This window comes from Melanotaenia boesemani, chromosome 23 (genome assembly GCF_017639745.1).
Source record: "Melanotaenia boesemani isolate fMelBoe1 chromosome 23, fMelBoe1.pri, whole genome shotgun sequence".
Classification (NCBI taxonomy): Eukaryota; Metazoa; Chordata; class Actinopteri; order Atheriniformes; family Melanotaeniidae; genus Melanotaenia; species Melanotaenia boesemani.
This window is the reverse complement of record NC_055704.1, coordinates 12,824,940-12,845,940: the sequence shown is the minus strand read 5'-3', so window position 1 is coordinate 12,845,940 and position 21,001 is coordinate 12,824,940. Positions and strand designations below refer to the sequence as shown.

Genomic DNA, 21,001 nt, shown 5'->3' with positions numbered 1-21,001 from the left:
AAGGAAGTGGAGATGGGGAATAACCACTGCACACAAACAAGGACACTCTGGTGACCACTGACCTGAGCTGGGATGGAATCAGCCACCTGAAGATGCAAAACACACCCAACGTTAAGCCACACAAACACTCGCTCATGCTCCCTTCACACCCACCTACACCAGAATTTAATTGTCTAGATGAAATACAGTTATTGTATAAGCTGCCACTATTAATGTAAAGTTATGATTAAGATCCCATAAGCAAACAGCATGTAGCTGAAGATGCAGCACAGAACCAATGAGCTAGTTCATAAGGAAAAACAAAACATTTATACAGTAAAAGAAAATGACAAACCAGTGAAGTGGTTAGTGGTTTAATAGTCCATAATATGCTCAGTTAAAGGCTGATAATTTCATGTTGTTTGTATTTCCTACCACATATTGCTGCTGCATTTTTGACCACTTTCTATCTAAAATACTCCATTTTAGCTCCTGTCTTTTTAAACTGCAAACATTTAGTTTTATTAAATTGTGAAGTTGTGCTGTTCACAGTTTTTCATTCATTTTTGAACATTGCAATTTCATGCAAGAGCATTGTGCATTTAAAGAACATTATAAACAGGCCTCCCACAACAAATTAGCCTCGGATTAGCAGCTAGCTAACTATTCTGCCTTCATCGTTTTCCCTGGATGCTAGAATTTGGCAAATTTAGGCTGATTACAAAAAAAACTGGGAGGTGTGAGGCTGAAATGCAGAAATGTTTTATCCTGTTTATGTAGTTTGGCACAATGAGTGTAGTGGACAGTACGGGGAGAGACACCCAGCACCACCACTAAGTAATCTATGTGTTTCATTGGGAGTAGCAATGATGCTAAATATTAACTTTATAACTAATATATTTAAATAAATTACTTGTTACCAGTTGGATCAAATCATTCAATCTGGTTCAGATATTCTTTGTTTTGTTCAGTCATTCTGTGAATGAAACAGGGTATATACTGTGAAAGTACAGAAGTTTACAGAGTTTTTAGATTAATAGAAGTGTCTGTACAGTTAATGGTAAAATGCCCTGGTAATTTTCTGCCAGGACATCATCTATTGTTCTATGAACATTTTTCTTCCAGTGCAGCTTGGAGGCGAGCTTCAGCATCATCTCCCACGTCAGTGAATCCAATTTATGAAGGGTCAAGTTATCCATTTCAGATGGTTGTTGTTTTGGTTACATGTGTATGTACTGAAGTTGCACATGCAAATGAATTTTGTGAAATATGTGATATCTCTAGTGTGCTTTGGTAATTTAGCGTCTTCTCAAAAATGAATTTAATTCATGTGATGATTGAGTTTCTCACTCGTGTCTGGCTGAGTGGGTTAATAACAGGTTTATCTGTGATGTGAATATAGATTTATTTCTGCTTTACTATAACTTTAACACCTTCCTGAAAAGCACAGTCTGATGTGATCGCTCTGCTCATTTTTCAAAAATGGTGATGTGATATGATGGCCCAGCTGAGGTGTGCCAAATTAGGCACTGGGTTGGGATTTTGCAAATCAAAGGAAAAAAGATCTTAGAACTCTAATGAGCCATTTGCTTTTTGACTTTTGAGAAAACTCAGATTAGTAAATGGCATTAAATTTAACCTACACTTGAGGTTATAAACAGTATGTGGAATGAAAATAAACCACTTCAGCCATCTTCCTGGCACTTATTGAAAGGAAGCTAACTCATTTCACTGTCCTTGTCTCGCTGTTGGGAAGACACTGCTTTTCAGTTTCCACTTCATTCACATATCACTAACCCCAGTTCAACTCTGCTCACCACCCATGATGCACTGAGCCAGAATCAATGCAAATGAATAATTAACTCATGCTGAAACAAGGAAATGGTTGGTATTCATGAGGCTCAGTTGATTTTTTTTTTTATTTCTTTTCGGTGTGTGTGTGTGTGTGTGTGTGTGTCACACTTAACATGTCAGGCATAAGTGTTAGACTCAGGGGTGAACTTTTGGACTGTTAGATTGCATTTCATTTCAAGGGCAGCTGTTTCACATCACAGCTAAGACTGAAAACTGGCTCTGGTTCTTGTGCCCTTTGGCAGAGAAGGAACTTCTAATATGTCATATGTCTGACTCAGGGGGCTGCAGCAAACTGCAGAGCACAGCCAGAAATGCTGAGCAGCTACTGTATAGTCAACAGCAAAACCAGAGAGAATATCTCTGGTTTCCAGAATGGTCTGGATATATTGGGCTTATGACTGTGATTCCTATGAATTCATTAGCATTAATGTTTGACAATAAGTAAAGTAGGAAATAGGTTTTCCTAAAAACAAATATGTTAGAGCATAGCTGAACATCCTTCTGCTTACTCCAGTTATGACATGCAAGTCCCATCTCAGTAATGATGGATTAAGAGCTCTTCAAAGACAAATTCAACAAGCAAATGAGCAGCCACTAAACTTTTTTTAAGCTAAATTACCACATTACTTTTCAGCCTTTTCAGCCTTATTTGCCTGCTCTTGTGAAGTAAATGTTCCTCAAACAATAACTGGTGCATGTTTGACTCAGGTAGAACCTCTCTCATCCATTACTTCCTGATTAAACAATCCCTACTGGGTAACCTAGCAACAGTGTCATGATGACAGACTGAGGGAGTACAATAAACAGCACAGTAGGTTTAAGATTTTTTATTGCTAACTTGGCATCAAAAGAATATGTATGGACTAAGAGATTGTGAAGGCACATGGTGGTTTGACCACTAATTACTGGCTGCCTGCGCATTAGCCTGCAAAAACTGATTTCAACACACAAAAAAGATAAAAACATCATTGTAATGAGGTGGAAACGAGGTGCAACTTAACACTGACCACTTAAGCTCATGCAGCCATGTAAAGAGTGCTTGATGCATTTTGAGTATTTTCTGAATTTAAATGATTCATTTCAGAAATTCATAAAAATAACATTTGCAAAAAAGAAATTTAATTATTTAACACAGGCATCATTTAATATAGCGGTATCAAAAGTAGCTTTAATTCCAAGAATCAATCATTCAATGAATCCACCTCTAACAAAAATGATCTCAGTGTAGAAATATGACTCAGGAACAGGCTAAACATTAAGGCACTTCTGCTGCATAATCTTTAGGAACCTAAACTGAAGAAAGGAAATCCATTGGTCTCCTGCTGGAGTTTTAGAATTTCTGGAAACTTTGCGTAGAAAAGCATAAACATAGACTGATCATTTTCCTTATGTTTTTTTCTACTATATCAGGAATAATTCCAGACTCTGCTTCCTCCTGCATTTTTAATCTCTGAGCAATCTTTGTTTACTCACCCAGCTTTTTTTCTTCTTCTTCTTGTCCTCTGCATCCTTGCCCAGGCTGCCCATACTAGAGTGACTGGCTGCGCTGTTAATACTGGACATACTTTCTGATGAGTGCTGCCGCCTAATCCGCAGGTCTGCAGAAACAGAGACAAGTAGAATGTTGGTATGGGTTTCTCTTTGAGGTTTTGAGCTTGGCTTGAACGTCATCTACATGGACACTTAAAGATAATCTTTTAAACTCAGTTATATATCGGATTAAGCTTGTTTCCTTGACTAATAAATCCTAACTGACTGTTACAGCATAAATACCTCAAGAAACAGGGTTAAAAATACATCCAGCCATTTAAATGATCCCTGTAGAGAATTCTAGTCTAAGACCCCCTGCTGATTTTTTTCATTACCTTTGTGTAGGTGGTCTGGGCCATTGAGTGCCACCTGGATGGCTGTTTGGGCATCTGTATTCTGAGTCTTCAGCGTCTCTATCGTTTCCCTCAGCTCAGCCAACTCAGACTCCTGTAGTGAGAAAAAGGAGGTATTCTTTTCTAGAATCACTGTATATAGACGTAAATGCTACTTTGGAGGAAATGTAGACTTTATAATCCAAATGAAACAAATGCAGGAGAACGGATGACCAGATGGGGCTATTTTTAAAGGATAAAAGACCAAAGTCTGTTGGAATCGACACATCAGCTCCATCAATGTGAACAAATCCCTAAATTTGGCAGTGACAAAGCCTTTAGTGGAAAGGAATGAGAGGTAAAAAGTGGTTGAAGGTATTTTGAGGAAGAGAAGAGTTTTACAGATTTGTTCTGAGGCCAGCAACACCTGCTAACAGTAAAATAAGCTCCACTCTGTTAAAGTGAGCTGATAAGATAGAAGGAGCCTCCCATTTTGGCTTCTTCCAAAACCCTCTGAGGGCTGCAGATAGGGTTTCTGCTTTAATTAAAAGTTAGAATGGCCTTGTTTGACTAAGGCATCCCACCAGATCCCTGCCTGCTTTAATTTATAGAGGATTAAAAGGCTGCCAGGTCTTGTCAGCCTTCTGTGTGTACCGTATGTGTGTGTGTAAGAACAGAAAGATGCATTCATAATTTCTGATAGGAATAGACCTTTGAACATATTGGTACTGATGTGTGATGAGGTTGTCAGTTCTCACTTATCTTCCTTGTGTTGCAGTCTCTACTGGATTTATGTGAAGCATATTTGCAGTTGGTGGCTAAACTTTTGTACCTTTTGTTCAGCAGTCATGGTGAGGCTCTGCAGGCGGCAGGTCATGTTACTGAGACTCTTCTCAAAAGCGGCAACCAGGTGAGCCTGCAGACATGAAGATAAAAAAAAACTGAGCTAAGGTGCTGCAGGAATGTTAAGCAAAGTGCTGCCAGAAAACAACACATTAAACAGAGAAAAATATGCACAGTTTGTTTTATTCACATCTACATGCTGTTGGTTCAATTCAAACAACTCATCCACCATCATTTACTTATGCAAAAATCAAATCATATGTTGAATATCTCTCCCTCAAAAAAAGAGCCTTGTTAATGAGTTGTTCTTGATGCTAATGCTTTGAAGAGTTTGCTTCAGCTGAAGAATACTGAGGTCCTAATGAGGCTGTATGTGGAACATTTGTTTTCCCAACAGTCTAAAGGCTCTTCCTGAGCTGGTCAGAAGAAGCTCCCTGCATGAAAGAACGACTGCAGGGATATTTAGTGTATTACAACAACAAAGCCCTTACTTTTCAGAAGGGCACGTTAGCACAGAGTATGTTCAGCATGAGTTAAACGGGGAGGATTTTATGTGAGTGGCTCTATTGCATCTTGCAGTGAATTAATCATTGTGGATTTGAGCATGCTACTAAGACAGCTCTCTGAACTGACAGGGACAAGGCAGTGAGAAAACTCAGAGGAAAAGGTGTGGCAACCATATCAGAGAGAGGCCGCCCTGCCTTAATTTATCTAGCACTCAATGGTGCAGTGTCAATGCGATGAAGGATGGGAACTGATTAGCAATGCCATGCCATCTGTTCTGTTGAACCTGCCATTCAAATTTACTGTGTTTTTATCTCTTTGAACATATGCTTAATGCATATATAGATGACTAGTGAAGACTTATGTCTGTGGCTGTATGTGTCTTTGTACACCAATATGTGTGTATGAGTCTTTTTATGTGTAAAACATACATGTGTCTACTGCTTACTCATCTTGCCATCCTTTGCTAGAGACCCTGAGACACCTGTCAAGCCTGGTATGTCACAGAGAGGTGGGCAGCATGCCCAGACAGATCTTAGAATCTCACACACACATGTCCACACATATGAAGATATTTATACTTTTGAAAAGAATTTAGTGAATTCAAAAGGATTTACTGACAGTCTCTGTCTAGAACTGCCTAACAAAGCAAGAAATGTCCTAATTTGTCTTTGTAAGGACATTTAAGAACACACACACACATAGAGAGTAGCATCCTGTGCTGCCACTTCCACTCTGCATCCCTGGCTGACTCAGCGTAGGTCTTGACCTTTAGAAATGCCAGCTCCTCAAACACATCCTTCTCACTCCACATCTCCTTCCAACTCCACCTGTGAACTCCGACTCCTCAGCCCCCAGCCCACCTGTCCGCCCCGAAGGAGGCGCCGATCAAAGATGAACCATCTGTCGGATTCATGTGTCCTACACCCGGTTGACATGCCTGTTTTTCTGATCCTCGCTCTGATCTCGAGGTCAAGGGTAGAGGATGACAACGGCCAATAAAAAGAAGCAATGTCAGTGCAGCCTGATGTTTCTAATAAAGAGGCAGTGACAGCTACATTGGGAGCCAACACCAGCAGCATCGGGTGCAGCAAGAAACTCACAAGCTAAGCAGGGAAAAAGAAAAGGAGGAGCAACAAGGTGTGGGTGACATGTCAAGGTATTAGGAGAAAGAGGAAGAAGATTAAAAAGGGACGACGGGTGCACACACAAACTTTTAAACCTGATTTCTTGACAGCCAAGGCACGAAATACTCAGTATTGATTTTTCTTTTCTTGATCTTTTCAGTTTTAAATCACAAGTAACACAACCACATTGTTAATCAAATGGAGGGCTATGAAGTTCTTAATAACAGCGGTGCAGCAAATATGATTTTATTCCGAGATCCTATCTTTGATGACATTTCTATAAAATGTCAATACTATATAAGACCCAAATTAAATTTCCATTGCAAACCCAGAAAAAGTTCATTAGAATTATTTATGCAGCAGCACAGCAAACATGACAAGATTAAGTGACCTCCAGTGCTGCACATTTCCTCTGTGGCTTTTTGCAAGACAGGGTGCAGATCAAATGAAAAAGCATCCAGGAACTGAGGGGTAACACATGATCCATCCTGCTGCAGGCTTTAAACACATTATCTGCCTTTATTGTGACTTTGATTTAATTGATTTTTTTTTGTGTTAAATGGGAGATGAATGATTCAAAGCATATTTAAAGGTTATGAGTGTTTTTCTACATTTCAGAGTCTGCCGCTGCTCTTTATGCCAGCAAGATAATGTTAAATATGCATTAAGCCAAATCACACTCAAATGGAAAAGACATTTCATTTTACACACTACTGTGGACACCCATTAAAGAATAAATGGCTTAGAAATTGGGAAGCAAGATGTTATAGACACAGGCTAAATACAAAGTGAGTCTAAAAGCCTGAGATACTAAAATTATGAAAACACCAGATTTTTTCTCTACCGTGACAGTATGTAACTTTCAATTTGCATATCACAGCTTGTGGGTGTACATATGTATGTGTTAAATATGGTGTTTTTGATAAGGTCCTCATATAAATGATGACCATGCACCTGGCTATCCATATGATGTATTTATTTTCCTTTCTGTTTTGTGTCTAAAGCTGACAGTTCTCTTATTTATTAAAGTATTGTGCATCAGTCTTGACAAATGCCATTGGAATAATTAGTGATTCACTTCATCTTCAGTGATTTTAATCCTAGATTGAAGCTAGCGACGGAAATATTTACAATGTCTTCATTAAAACTGTTTAACTAAGCATATTTTCGTGTGATGATGTACAGGCTCTGTTCTGAATTGAAGGTATCCCCATCCAAGTTGAGAGGAAGTTTAAGGATTTAGCTTCAATAGGAGGCAGAGATTAACTAAAATGAAATAAAATAAAATGTGTTTCTTCAAGTGAGTGTGGGAAGGAATAGAGATGATAGACTGATGCTCCAGCTCCTCATCACACACCACAGTGACTCACTGACTATAGGTGGACAGCATGTCAGGGCTGCTTGGGCTGATATTCACACAACCACACTCCACACTGGGAAGATAAGACGAGCTTATGGCATCAACAACCCACCATGCTGTCATGTAGATGCAGTGCAATGCAGTTTCAGACCAGCACAAACCTTTTTTTCCCTCAAATGTCAGTGAAGTAGGAGCCATATAGCAAATACAGCATTCTGTTGTGCAAGTGTTTACATATGGTTTGAGATTGTAAGGCATGACAGTGGTCTTCTGCAGAAAACCAGTCAGAATCACTAACAGATATGGAGGTATTTCACATAAAGGATTTTGCTAAAAATCTTAAAAGATTTAAGTTGCAATACTGGTCAGTTTAACAGGAAATGTAAATAATATTTATTTTAATATGAGCTCATGTTAATTAAAATTATGCTGCAAATGAGTAAATTTTGAATTTATCTGCATCATGTTAACTGATCATTTCATTATCATATAAAGTAAAGCGACCAGATAATTACTGAACTTTGAGTCAAGAGGAGAAAAAAGCTGCATGTCATTCCACACTCTGACCTTCTGTTGAATAAGGGCCACTAGAGCCGAAAAACCCCTACCTATGCATTTCCTATGTATGCATGTCATCCACCACAGCTATCTCTAAATATAATCTAGCCTGGAAATATAATTCAGACCAGTAATATGTTTCACCAACAGGCTTTTACTACTCTACAACCAAACTGAACCGTAATGAAGCAGTAGGTTAAGGGCATGTTCACAATACTACAGTTGCAATCAATCTGCCAGCAACTAAAAGTATTTTAACTAAAAATCTTTGACCTGTCTCATCTCTTTCTAAGCTTAATTAAAAAGACAAAAGTAATTTTTTTTGTTTCAGCATAGATATTTATAGTTTAGAAAAGAAATCCAAACATGCATAACAAATGCTGCTGATGCATTCCAGTGCAAACCAACGTGTAGCATCTCTCACATTTCTGTCAAACAAGTTGGATCTCTAAGAAAAGAGGGAGAAAGCCCCTGTAGATAAGAAATAAACATTTACTTAACAGACATGTAGGACAGTGTTAGTGTTTTTTTTTCTATGTGGATCTAGTTTTAGACTCTGACAGAAAAATATCTAATAATTTGGTTTTTGAGTGCGTAACCAGTTAAATATTCATTTAGAATGGGTAATGTGTATTTGATGGGTATCTATCTGGTAAAGTAGAAGGTAAGCTTGTGGGATTCTTACTGCTTGATATGGAATTTTATGTTGTGGGTTGTTATTGAAATGCAATATTTTAAACCACATCTGATTCAACCTGCAGCTTCTTGTTCAACTGTTGCTACATAACTCCTACATAAAGACATGTCTTTTTCTTTTTTCAGCCATCAAGTTCTAGTTTTAGCTCTGCACAACTTTGTGATCAAAGACTGAAGCAAAGGCTCTGTCTGCCTCCACGCTTGATCAGACATTTGGTACAGAGGGTAGATGGGGGACATGTTGATGCTGGAGTCTGTCCATTTATCAGCATCTCAGCAGAAAGTCTTTGTCGAGGGGTTAGATGTATCTCACACTGTTTCACCCACGCATGACGTACAAGTTACTACATTCACTTATCTTCGTCTCCCTGCTCTTTCTCTTGATGTGTCATTTTCTATTTGAGAGCTTTGTACGAACTTAGGAGAGACTCCTGTTCTGGCTAAAACCCCAGAAGCCGAGATCAACTTAAATAGATGATCCCCACTGCATGATCAACAAGCAGATGTCCCATCATAGAACAATAAACATAAAAAAGCATTAATATATTAATTAGAGCAAGACTTATTTGATGGAAAGAAACTCACGTTGGCAGCAAGCTGTGACGTGAGAGTTGCCACCTTCTCTTGAGAAGCATCCAGCTCCCGGCGCAGCTTTCTGATTTGCTGTTTTAGGGGGGAGGGAGATCACAGAAGTGAGTGACTGCTACATAAAGATCTGCTAAACTTGCTACCATGCTGAAAACTTCGATGAAAACAACTGTGCAGTTATGTGGTTAACTGTTCAAAAAGACACTAAATTGCGGTGTGAACATAAAGTGTGGGAGATTACCGTGGAATTTTGGACTGTTTGGCCCTTGATTGAAAAGAAAAGAGTCAAAATTAACACTATGTTGCATGCTTCCATCAAACAGCATGAACTGATGTGACAAGAGGTTTACAGGCCACAGCACTGCTTTTCTCAAGGTTAGACTATAGGCAGCAAAGCAGAGTAAGAAAAAATATGTCAGACCTGGGTCAAAAAGTATTTTCAAATACTAACTTAACTTTTTTCTAATGAGTAAAGGGCCAGAGTTCAACAGGCAAGTTATTGATTTTAATTGCACTAAATACAATTAAACATACAATCTACATATACTTCTATCCTGATACATTTCCCTCTTGTTTCCGACACAATTTTATAATAAATTCAACAATGAAAGATGATAAACAAAGATCACTCAATTCCCATTTATGATTGTTTTGTCTAATCTTTTATGATAAAGATATTTGATGCAGTGATGATATATAACAATAGAAAGTTTGCTAAATATCACACGTCACTTGCAGTCTGTCACTTTTAGTTTGCACTGGGTGAGCTGTCTGAAAATGCCAAGCTGCGCCCATCAAGCTGGGTAAGCAGAAACCTCTTAATGTATTTGCTTTTACTGTTTGACCCAAACTTGAGCTTAAAACACTGATAAACAGGGACAGAGAAAAGTGGGTTCAAATGAATTCAGAAAGTAAAATTGGAAAAGAATCAAAGGAGAATCAGTGATAAACTGATCAAATCCAATAAAAAGAGCTAAGATTGGGGCATGCCTTAAATATGCATAGTGTAAGTTCTTGCCACGATTAAATATGTTTGTTGCAAAGTGAGGATATGCAGTTATATATGATTCAGATGAAATGAATGATTATATAAAGCAATGCAACATAGAGTTTAAATGATTCATTGCTTAACTTAATACAATTTTACCCACAATCAAAAGTAATTTCCTTAAATTGGCTTTGGTTCAAATTCATGAACAATATCACTGTTTGTGCTTTGATTGACATACAAAGCCTGCATCTAAATACAACAGAAAAACATGCAGACTTAATAACACTGAGACAAAACCCCCTCCCCAAAAAACAGCAGGCACCTAAAGTAGAGCAGAACATGCCTGTGACATGTCTGAAGTCGGCATAAAGCAAACATCTGATCCAGCAGGTGACACGCTAAGCTAGCAAAGATAAGCTACATTCAGCTAAGCTAAGCTAAGTAGCTTACTGAGAAGCCGAAAACCATGCAATTAAATGGCTTCAGCTAATAAACATGAATGTACAGCAGGTCGGTTTACATGCAGAAAGATGCAATGTTTCTCAGCCTTACCTCTGAGTGTGCTTTTTCCTCTGTCTGTAAGGAAAAAAGAAAACTTAATTGAAAAGCATGGTAAACATTTGTTTTCTGACTGAGATGTATTTAATGCCTTTTAATAATCAATTAGATCAAACAGCCCAAGAAGCCCTTAAATACCAAAGATAAGAAAAGTTACAGATCATTCAACAAGAGATTAAAACAATGTATGCACATTTTAATTAAAATTACATTAAAATGGAAAAAAGTGACTTGTGATGAAGTAAATGGGAACTGGTGTATATTCATGATAAAATTAAACAATTCATTCCACTACAGGGAAAGCTTAAAACAAAACTGTCTCCATCATTCATGCAGGTTTAGTTTAAACATCAATTCTTCTCAAATCTCTCTCACCAAATTTGACATCTAAAGTATGGTTTGTGCTATGAGATGCCCCAAACTGACTTAATTTTTATTTTGATGTTCCCCTCATAACAAAAGCAGAAGATTTAGGCATTACATTAGTTTCAATGCAGATATTTGATCAAACTTCACCAAACAGTCAATTTCAAAATCACTTTAGTCTTGTTTCACTTTCTCTTTAATTATCTTTTATTCAGAATTTTCAATATCCCTTTTCCTGTCGATTTATGTGACCTTAGATTGAATGAATCTTCATATTCTCTTTTTTAATTTCTTGTTTACTTTCTAGCTGTAAAAAAAGACAAGAGAAATGAGATGAAAGTGATGAAGACATCAGGTAATCAGTTCTTTTGAGTTTGTACAGGTAGCTCTGCAGAATGTGAGTGGTTCCAAACACCAATGTATGGAGCCCTAACAGAAAAATGCTTAACACTGAATTACAATTACATCCTGCGCATAATTTAAGATAATATATTTGAAGTTTATGTACTTTATGTTTTTATCCTTCCAGTCCTAAATGACTTACCGCAGAATACAATGATGATGTGCTGGAGACCAGAGACAGTGAAGAGCCATGGACTGTGACACAAAAACAGAAAGTGACTCATTATAATTTTTTAATGCAAAACCTGGACATAATGCAACTATATGTTCTAAACTCTTAATATGCTTTGTTTTTGCTAATTATAACAGATTACTCTGCGGACTGATAAGGATTTTTATATAAAATTGTCAAAATGAGCTATAAAAGAAGGGGGGAAAAAAACTAAACATGTTTTTACTGTTAAAAAATTGACTTAAAAAATGTAATTAGTTAATCTTAATCCATTTTGATAAATGGTAACCTTGACTTTAATGGCTTCTTGGCAGGGATGTTTGTTGGATCACAGTTTAAAAAGAGTGTTTTTAAAACTGTGCTCCAAAGAGTGTACCTTCATCGGTGCTGTCTCTGAAGGAGCCAGAGCGGCTGATTGCCCGTGGTCGTTCCTCTAGGGAGGTTGCACTGCCACCCAGTGGGTGACCTTCTCCGTACAGGTCAAAGGAGTCCTGGGCAGGAATGCTGTTAGAGCGGCTCATGCTGCTGCTGCCTGGTGGCAGGTTATACTGGCTGATGTTGGTTGGGCTCACTGCATAACAGAAATCGTCATATATAAATAATCATAGATATTCTTCATGTGATTACACTGTACTGCATGGGTATCCTTCTTTAAGTGGAACAATTTAATTAAGTCTTCTTGACTAACATAGATTGGAGTAGTGGTATTTTCCAGTGGTGGTGCAGGAGGATCCAGGAGGAGAAAGAGGAGACTGGCTGCCTGTGTCCTGAAGACCTCCTGTTGAATGGGATCTCAGCCACTCCTTCCCTTCTTCATGGGATGTTTGTCGGGAGGATGGTGGGTACCTGAAAGTCACAAAGACACTTTTAGATAAAGATAAGGCTTAGGTAGTGAAATTCTATTGCAATCAGGCTTAACCAGATAGAAAATGCATGTGGGGAGATGGCATAACAATCACATCACTCAGATGTGAAATGACATGCAAAAGCTGGAAAGATCTCAGTTTTGTTGCTGTGAATGTAAAAGATGACCTTATGTCCAAAAGGTATAAATATTAAAGATAGCACAAGTTTTTGTTGCTCATGTTTCTGCAGAATCTTCCAGAAGATAAATGAGCCTTTTTTTAAATAGCAAACTTTCCACTTTAAAAGTTTAGCTCCACTTTTCTACTTTTTAAAATGTAATTTCTTAATTAAAATACAAACAGAGAAAACAGCTACCTTAAAATACTCTATTTTTCTAAATCTTCTCATGTTTATTTTTAGAGAACCTTTTGGATAAAAAGTTCATCTTTTGCTCACTTCACTATTCATAGCATCACAGATACTGACCAGTGAACTAGTTTGAGCAAGCTAATGACATTAGCTAATGACATTAGCTTGGCCAAACTTTGTAAGCTAATACATAAATCATACACACACAGTTCAGACTCAAAGCTCAAACACACACATACACACTGCCATTCATTTCTTCTTTCCCCAAATCCAAAGCAGCTGTGCAGCAAAAAGCTCCCCTTATCGCACAAATGACAATCGGCCATATTTAATCCTCTGAGGATGATAATTGAGTTTGCACTCATCCCTATTCAGTGGCATCTTCCTCCTAACGCCCCCATTACTACGCTTGTCACATCTGACCCTGCTCTGATCGTCCGCCTGTGCTTCGTAGTCTCTTTGCCAGCAAATGGTGTTTAAAAAACGTGCAAATAGTATGACATTGCTGCATTCAAGTCTCATTGGATTGAAATGGAACAGACTGAAACATCCAAGAGTCAGTGTTTGACTTAGTGTGTTTAGTGCAAATAAAATGCCCATAAGCAAGACCAAGTATGTCACGGGGGCAGTGATTCATCTAACCTCCTCTAAAGATGTGGAAAAAAGGAGCTTTTAGCATATTTAAGATGTGAACAGACGGCCATAGAAATATGCAGTTAGTGAAAACTGACATGAAAGCAAAACTGCTGCTGCGCTGCTTTCAGGTTTGAAAAAAAGCATGTCCACCAGATTCACTTTAAATGAATGAATGGTTTTAAACCAGCATGCCCCATTCAACTGGCTTGTAACTGGATTGGTAATGGATGGGTTATGCATCTTTGCTCTTTCTGTCCCAGGTAAATTTAAGAAATCCATTCTGCCTTTTAAACAAGCAATGCTGGGATGAGCTGAGACGCTGCTCTGTCATACAGGACACGTTTAATACATTTTTACTGTTGTATGCGATAGGAATAAGGTTAGGATGCACACAGAGAAGCCAACATACAAACAGATGAAAAAAAACACATCCCTGTGTGAACATCTGAAGCCATAAATTATGCATCATCAGTATTTTCTTTTTTCAAACTCAGTTAAAAAAGGACAAAATCTAATTTGGACCAGTTAACTAACAAATTCAACTAATTTCATTAAGAACTTATTGTAACCAATTATCAAATGCTTTGATCAAAATAGTTAATTCACCTCATTTAATTATAAAATATATATATTTTTATTATATTTTTATTTATTATTTATATTGTATTATTCATTACTATATTAATTATAAAATAATTTGAATTTGAAATATTTATCTATCACTTTTTACTGACACGGTTCTCTGATTGCTTTCTAATAAGTAGCCCATAACTTATTCCTATTTCTATTTTAATATTAGTTTAGATTATTTATGTTCTTTTCCACAAACCCTCAAGGAGCTCATGGAATTACTGTTTGGGTAAGGTACAGAAACTGGTTGAGCTACCACCATAAATCGTGCCATATACAATGTGGAAAGTGTCATTTGTATTATGTGATTACTTTCATGCAAATTAATGCTCAAGATCTTTTCATGGTTGCAAATGTGTTGTACCTCAGTCCCTTTTTGGGAAGCGTGTTTCTGTCAAGAGGCATGCTGTTAAAACACAGAGGATGAGCTGATTAGATGAACACCAGAAGCAGAACTGATCACATTTTACAAATTTGACTTTTGACACAAAGACATACAAAATGGAGAGAACACTGAGATACTAATTTTCTCAGCACAACTGACAACAAATAAAAAACACAGGCAATATTTAAATTGATTGTTTCATTTTTGAGACATATGGCTAGACTAGTAAGGGGAAATAAATATGGCCAACTGCGGTTATGTTCTGTGATGTATTGCAAACACAGTGTGTGGACAGAACAATGGACACACTGATACAGACTTCTCATGGGTATATGTGCTGAAATGATCTGAATTTATTGTCATTTTTCTGTCATGGCTTTGAACCAAATTATGACATTATTATTATTACTTTTTGCATTACCAAAGCCAAGCCAGAGAGTGAAACTATGTACTGGATGAGTAAATATCTTATTTTAATCTGTGTAAATAATAGCTATTTAATCTTTCTCTGCAAAGTATTTCCTACATATAAGGGCAGGGAGGAACCTTGTTGTCTCTGTTCTCAAATGAAACAATGAATACGTTTTTATCCAATCGTATTCCCTCTTTACTCACCCCTCAGACAGGGTGGACTTGACACTGCCGGTTCTTGTAACTTTAGGCCCGTGGTGGCCCAGTGGCATATCAATGGACTCAGAGCTGGTGTGCAGACTGGTCATGCTTTGGCAGCTCAGCGTGTCCTTGCTACCAGCTGAAGAGCTATAGGCAGGCCAGGGCCGAGCGTTGGAGGGCAGGGAGAGGCCAGAGGCCGGGCTGGAAGCCAGGGAGTCAGTGCACAGGTCTAGGGTTTTACCATACAGCGGGCTGCTGCCACCGCTCAGGCCGCCAGCGCTGCCCAGGCTCCCTGTGCCAGAGGAGGGGGAGTCCAGGCTGGCTTGCCTTGCCAGCGTGCCGTGGGGGCTGCCCAATATTGACGGGCACTTGCCAGAGTCGGGCGTGCCCGGAGAGCTGGCCTTGCTGCTGGCTTTGGTGCCAAACAATCTGGGGGTAGAAAGGTGGGTGCAGTCATTTAGAAATGCTCAAAGGACAAGTGATGAGCATCTGCAAGCTCCACATTGGAAAATGAAGGACTCTTTGGGTTGAGAAAGTATCACATTGAGGTCATCTCTCTGTCCTGATGTGTATCATGTGTATTACTTACTGCTCTGGTCAACACAAAATTGCTGCTAAAACATTCCTTTAGTTTACTGCAATGCTAGTTATTGAAGACACTTCCCTAAACATTCCTCCTCTGCAAAACGCTTCACCTCGTTCTAGATGCGATCTCTCAGTAATATGCATCAGCACATCTGCTCTCACAGCTTTGCCCGATTCAACCCCGTGACTTTCAATAACCTAATCTGTTACACAGCTCAACCCTGTTTGCCTTCCACATATGCTCAGACAGCTTGCGTTTCTGCTTGTGCCTGTTCTAGTCTATCATTGTAAGATCCATAGAAAACATATAGCTGGCACTCTGTTACAGAAGAAGAAGCGAATTAAACTACTTGGCTTAATAAATCGGAGAGGACGAATGTTCGGACATGCCTGCTTTGACAGATTTGAATCAGGAACCGGCTGTTCAGACACCTCCTCTCACCTCTATGTTTTGATCAAGACTGCTGAGTTGGATTTGCTTGATCTCACTCAGAAACAGTCAGAGCTTCATCTCCTGGGCAAAGCAATGTTTCATCTGCAGTGGCTCACCACCTACGCCACGGAGCAATCTATGTAATGGCACCCCTTTGCTATGCAGTCAAGCAAACTTGCTCAATCAATTTTCCTATAAAGGCACTCACGTATGATTCATAAGGTGTCATATATTTATTTGGTGCATCCAAGAAAATTGAGAGCGATGACAGGCAACTTTTAAGTCATGGTGAACGTTATGAATGTCATTTTCAGTAAATGTCTCCATACAGCAGCCTACATCAGGAAAACATTGCAGAGCACCACAAACATTTATCTTAAAAGTAAAAACAAGTACTGAAGAAATCCCATGAAGTTTTAAAATGACCTGAGCATGTTGCTGCTTGTTTTGCTGTAAAAGCTGAAAAACCACCTAATTAAAAAAGAATGTGGTGAAATGGTTGATTCACGCCGAAGCACACACAGTGAAGGACAAAGACACAGTAACAGCAGCAGACATGTGTTGTGAATCTGACCTGCGAAAGGTGGGAGAGGCAATATCTGGGTATTTGGAGCCTGGCTGTCTGAGGCCTGACTGGCCTGCTGAACTGGAGGTAGGGCTGGATTTGGGAGAGGTGGATAATCCTGCTGCTGGGTCTTGCTCCGACACGGCCACTTTCTCTTTATCTGTCTGATTGATGGTGATGGGACTGGAGCGGTCCGATCCCACTTTTCCATCCCTGCGTTTGGCACTTGCTTGTGTCGCGGCCCCGCCTGCTGACTTGCCACTGACATTTGAGTCGATGCTGCTGGAGCTGGAGCGATGCCCACTGCGTCCTGCTGCCACCCCACTGGAGGATTTGGCTGGTCTGGGTAAAGATCGGTACTGCAGGGTCACTTTGGAGCCACTGCAGCTGAGCAGAATGCCATCATCCTGAGGTTGTGAGCCATCCAGGCTGGTTTTCCGGACACCACTGATGCTTGCGCCTTTCCCGAAGGTGGCCGAAGATTTGGGTGCCTTTCCCAAGGTGGCTGAGCCACTGGCAAGTGTTGCACCACTTGAGGTGATCAGAGTGCCAGTGGGTCCAGGAATTTTCTTGTATCCAAAGGAGCCAGTGGTCGGTGGGCGTGCAATGCCAGATGGAGGTTTCTTGCCTTCATCCCCACTACTCCTCCCGGCATCAGATGGTGAGCGCTGGATACCAGCTGAACTCTTAGAAGGTACTTTACCCTTCTCAGAAGCCTTGGCATCATCAGTTTTCCCTGTCATGCACACAAACACTTATCAACACAAATATAAAATAAAACACTGTCCTTCATTTAACCCTGTCCTCTGCAGCTAACTAACCTCATGTCTTCTTTCATTACATCCATAAATTTGCTCTTTGGTCTTCTCCTAAGCCTCATGTTCCAACCTTAACATCCTTCCACATATATTCACAATCCCTCCTCTGAAGATGCTCAAACCATCTTAGTCTGGCCTCTCTGACATCTGTCCACATTAAGATGGTATTTATCTGGTGGCATTTATCCAGGCTTTCAGACACGGTGTCAGCAAATCATATTCATTTTAGTGCAAGACCACAAATCTGATATATTTCAACATCTTTGACTAAGAATATATATTATTCTCAATAATTATGATCCTTTTTTCAGAGAAAACATCTGCTATCGTAACATAGCAGAATGAAACACAAGAGAGTATTTTTTATTTTTAACAAAGATCGCTAGATACTGTTCAGGTCAATAGTCAAAACATAACCATCTAAAAGTCTCTCCCTCGGCTCTTCTCCTTTGACTTAATCACTAGGTTAGGAAAAAATGTTAAAAAAAAGGAAAGAAAAAAAGTAAGAGCTCAGGAAAAGACAATCACATTCATTACGTCCACTGAGCTGTTATATGCATCTGCAAGGCTAAAACTACAACTGATTATTACAAATTCATTATTCAACATATTAAACATTTTTTACATTTAGCTTCATGGAAGCTACATTATATGCATCACATTAATAAAATAAAACGTGAAATTATTTATGACTTAGCTATTAGCGCTGGCCATTCAATCAAAGTAAAGAAAAAGCCACAAAAGTGAAAGATTTCATAGATAACACTCACTCAACTGTCTCTGTTTACATTTATTTAACTGAATTCCAGTCAGTATCACTCTGTTAAAATGATCAAACAATGCTTTGAATGTTGTGTTGCAAGGAATTGTGTGACAGAAATATTTCCTCTCATAAAGGAAGATTTCAAAAACTGAAACCGATACTAAAGGAAGTTTGAGGATTAGATTTTTCCAAGTCACTTTGGATCATTTAAGAAATTAAGAACCATTCAAAGGGAAATAACACTATTTGATGTGAACACTTGGGTCATGTCTGCTGACTCACAGTCAGGTTGCCATGACATCTCATGCGGATACAAAAAAATATTTGCTTTCACTGTAATGTTCATTGAACAGCTACTAGACCTCACTAAAAAAAAAACAAAAAAACAACTTCTGATTAAATCTGGTTAAAGATCCAGATGGTGGGTTCTATCTCCTACCTGCTGTTTTCAGGGCAGCAGAGGTACTCTTGGTCCTGGGTGGTGTAATGCCCACCTGGGCTGTCATGCCTCTCCTCCATGAACCAGTCTGGGACATTTGGGCCAGTGCAGCTGCTTTCTGACTAGCATCCTCATACTGGCCCTGGGTTTGAGAAGAAGAGGATGAAGAAGACTGCTTCCAGCGAGAGGCGCTACTGTTGGGATCCATGCTCGTGTCCAGCTCCTCCTCCACCTTCTTCAGGTCTTCGGCTCCGGCCCAACTGCTGCTCACCTCCTGCTCGGCATGCTTGGACCTGCTTCCTTTCTGAGACTGTGAGGTGGTGTTGGTGGGCATTAAAGAAATCATGTGAACAGATTAATGGAGGATTCAGTAAAGTAATTAAACTGTGACAGGCTAATTCTTTTTATTGTAGCATCATGAAAATTATTTTAATCTGTTAAATAGGTAGAAAATAAAATCTGAAGATCATGACATCACTTAAAAATACATTTAAAGTTGAAGCTTTTGAAAACAAGCTAAACCTCCAGTTTGGTTCTTTTAGAAAGTATTTTTAAACACACACACTTACACAGAGTCACCATAAAGTAATGTAAGTGGCTGCTCCTGCAGAGCTGCAGAGTTTCTGTTTGTGTGTGAAATCATTGCTATCTTTGGAACTTTTGGGATGCACACAAACACACCCACACGAAGGCATGAACACAAAGAACAGTGATAACCTGCCTTCCTTAACAGATGGTCAGTCTCCCTAGCAACACTAGAGTCTCTTAAGAGCACAGTCTGTTGAGTATTTCATGAGGAGCCAAGGATACTTGGCAGAAAAATGGAATTGTCTCTGAGGAAAGCGGAGTTCTGGTCTTGCAGTTAATTCCCTCAGCTGTGATTTCAGAGCTGACTCACATACCGGCCTCGCTTCTATTTAAACCAACAATCTCGCAACTGAACGTTTGGAAAACATCATGTTGTTAGATGAGGCAATTTTTTATTTTTGTGTGAATAAAATAAGATGTCGTTTAAGCTAAAATGCCTTTCTTTCAAACCAATTCACATGACAGAGGAGGATGACTGTAAAAGGTTAAGGTTACTAAGTGGTTGCGCATTCTCACCTGTGCTCCCTTGCTTTTACGTGATGAGCTGGTGGTGGAGTATGTGGGCGTGTTTATATCATCAGTACTGATGTTGTCCAATGTGTCGCTGAGGCCGCTGCTCACCGAGCTGCTGTCGTCCCAGCTACAGATGAAGAGGAAGAGAAGAATAGGAACAGAGTTTTATCTATAAGGTCGCAATAATTTCTGACTACAGTTGTCTTCTCGCTTCACACTGATCCGTGCTTTACAAGCATTCCTGCCATCTGCTGTCATTGTCTCTCTGCTTTAATTTTATTTCATTTTCAACGAAAATAAGCTGATCTGAACATCTGTTTTCACCAGCTAATTTGTTGAAAAGATGACTGGTTCAGTAATTGTTAAGTTTCTCACTTGTTTTTAAGAATCTGTATTACAACTGTAATGATTTATTATATGCTGATGACAAACAGACAAAGCCTGGATCATATATGAGGCGATAACTCCTGCAACATGTTTCTTTAAGCTTAACATATTTTATGCCATCAAAAACAAACAAAAAACCAAACAAAACACCTCAAATATTTACACATTAACTCTTTGTTTTCATGATTCTTTCGCACTCAATGTGCCAGCCGTGACAGCTCCTTTATACAAACACAATGCAGAGTCCTTGAAGGAATCAGTTGGTTTCCATGCCAACATGTCATGTCTCATCAGCTTTTAGTTTTGTCTTTGTGCCTGTTAATATAAGAAACCCACCCTTACTTTGCATGATAAATCAGATTAAAAGTCTAAAGATGTTTAATTTAAATAATATGATATAAATACAAACAGGATGATTGGTTGAACAAGTACACCGGCTACAATGAAAATGGACCTTCACTGTGCACAAAACACACCATTAATCTAAAATAATTAAAAAAGGAGACCCTTTGAGGAGCTAATTAAACATTTTCAACAAGTCAATCCAGGCACTACATCTATAATTCATTGCT

At 38.9% G+C, this 21,001-nt stretch overlaps 1 protein-coding gene across 1 annotated transcript in view; it reads right to left on the bottom strand.

Annotated features, from left to right (window-relative positions):
• The window catches only part of nav3 (neuron navigator 3), a 382,473-nt gene that overhangs the window by 15,465 nt on the left and 346,007 nt on the right, over positions 1 to 21,001 (bottom strand). Inside the window, exons 14-28 of the mRNA XM_041977344.1 lie at positions 20,046 to 20,169; positions 18,942 to 19,251; positions 16,931 to 17,657; positions 15,342 to 15,767; positions 14,706 to 14,747; positions 12,549 to 12,706; positions 12,237 to 12,431; positions 11,831 to 11,883; positions 10,915 to 10,938; positions 9,613 to 9,636; positions 9,369 to 9,446; positions 4,528 to 4,611; positions 3,699 to 3,810; positions 3,307 to 3,431; positions 63 to 86 (exon numbers count right to left, since the gene is read on the bottom strand). Coding sequence (XP_041833278.1) covers positions 63 to 86; positions 3,307 to 3,431; positions 3,699 to 3,810; positions 4,528 to 4,611; positions 9,369 to 9,446; positions 9,613 to 9,636; positions 10,915 to 10,938; positions 11,831 to 11,883; positions 12,237 to 12,431; positions 12,549 to 12,706; positions 14,706 to 14,747; positions 15,342 to 15,767; positions 16,931 to 17,657; positions 18,942 to 19,251; positions 20,046 to 20,169 — 2,506 coding nt within the window. The remainder of the gene's footprint in view (positions 1 to 62; positions 87 to 3,306; positions 3,432 to 3,698; positions 3,811 to 4,527; positions 4,612 to 9,368; positions 9,447 to 9,612; positions 9,637 to 10,914; positions 10,939 to 11,830; positions 11,884 to 12,236; positions 12,432 to 12,548; positions 12,707 to 14,705; positions 14,748 to 15,341; positions 15,768 to 16,930; positions 17,658 to 18,941; positions 19,252 to 20,045; positions 20,170 to 21,001) is intronic.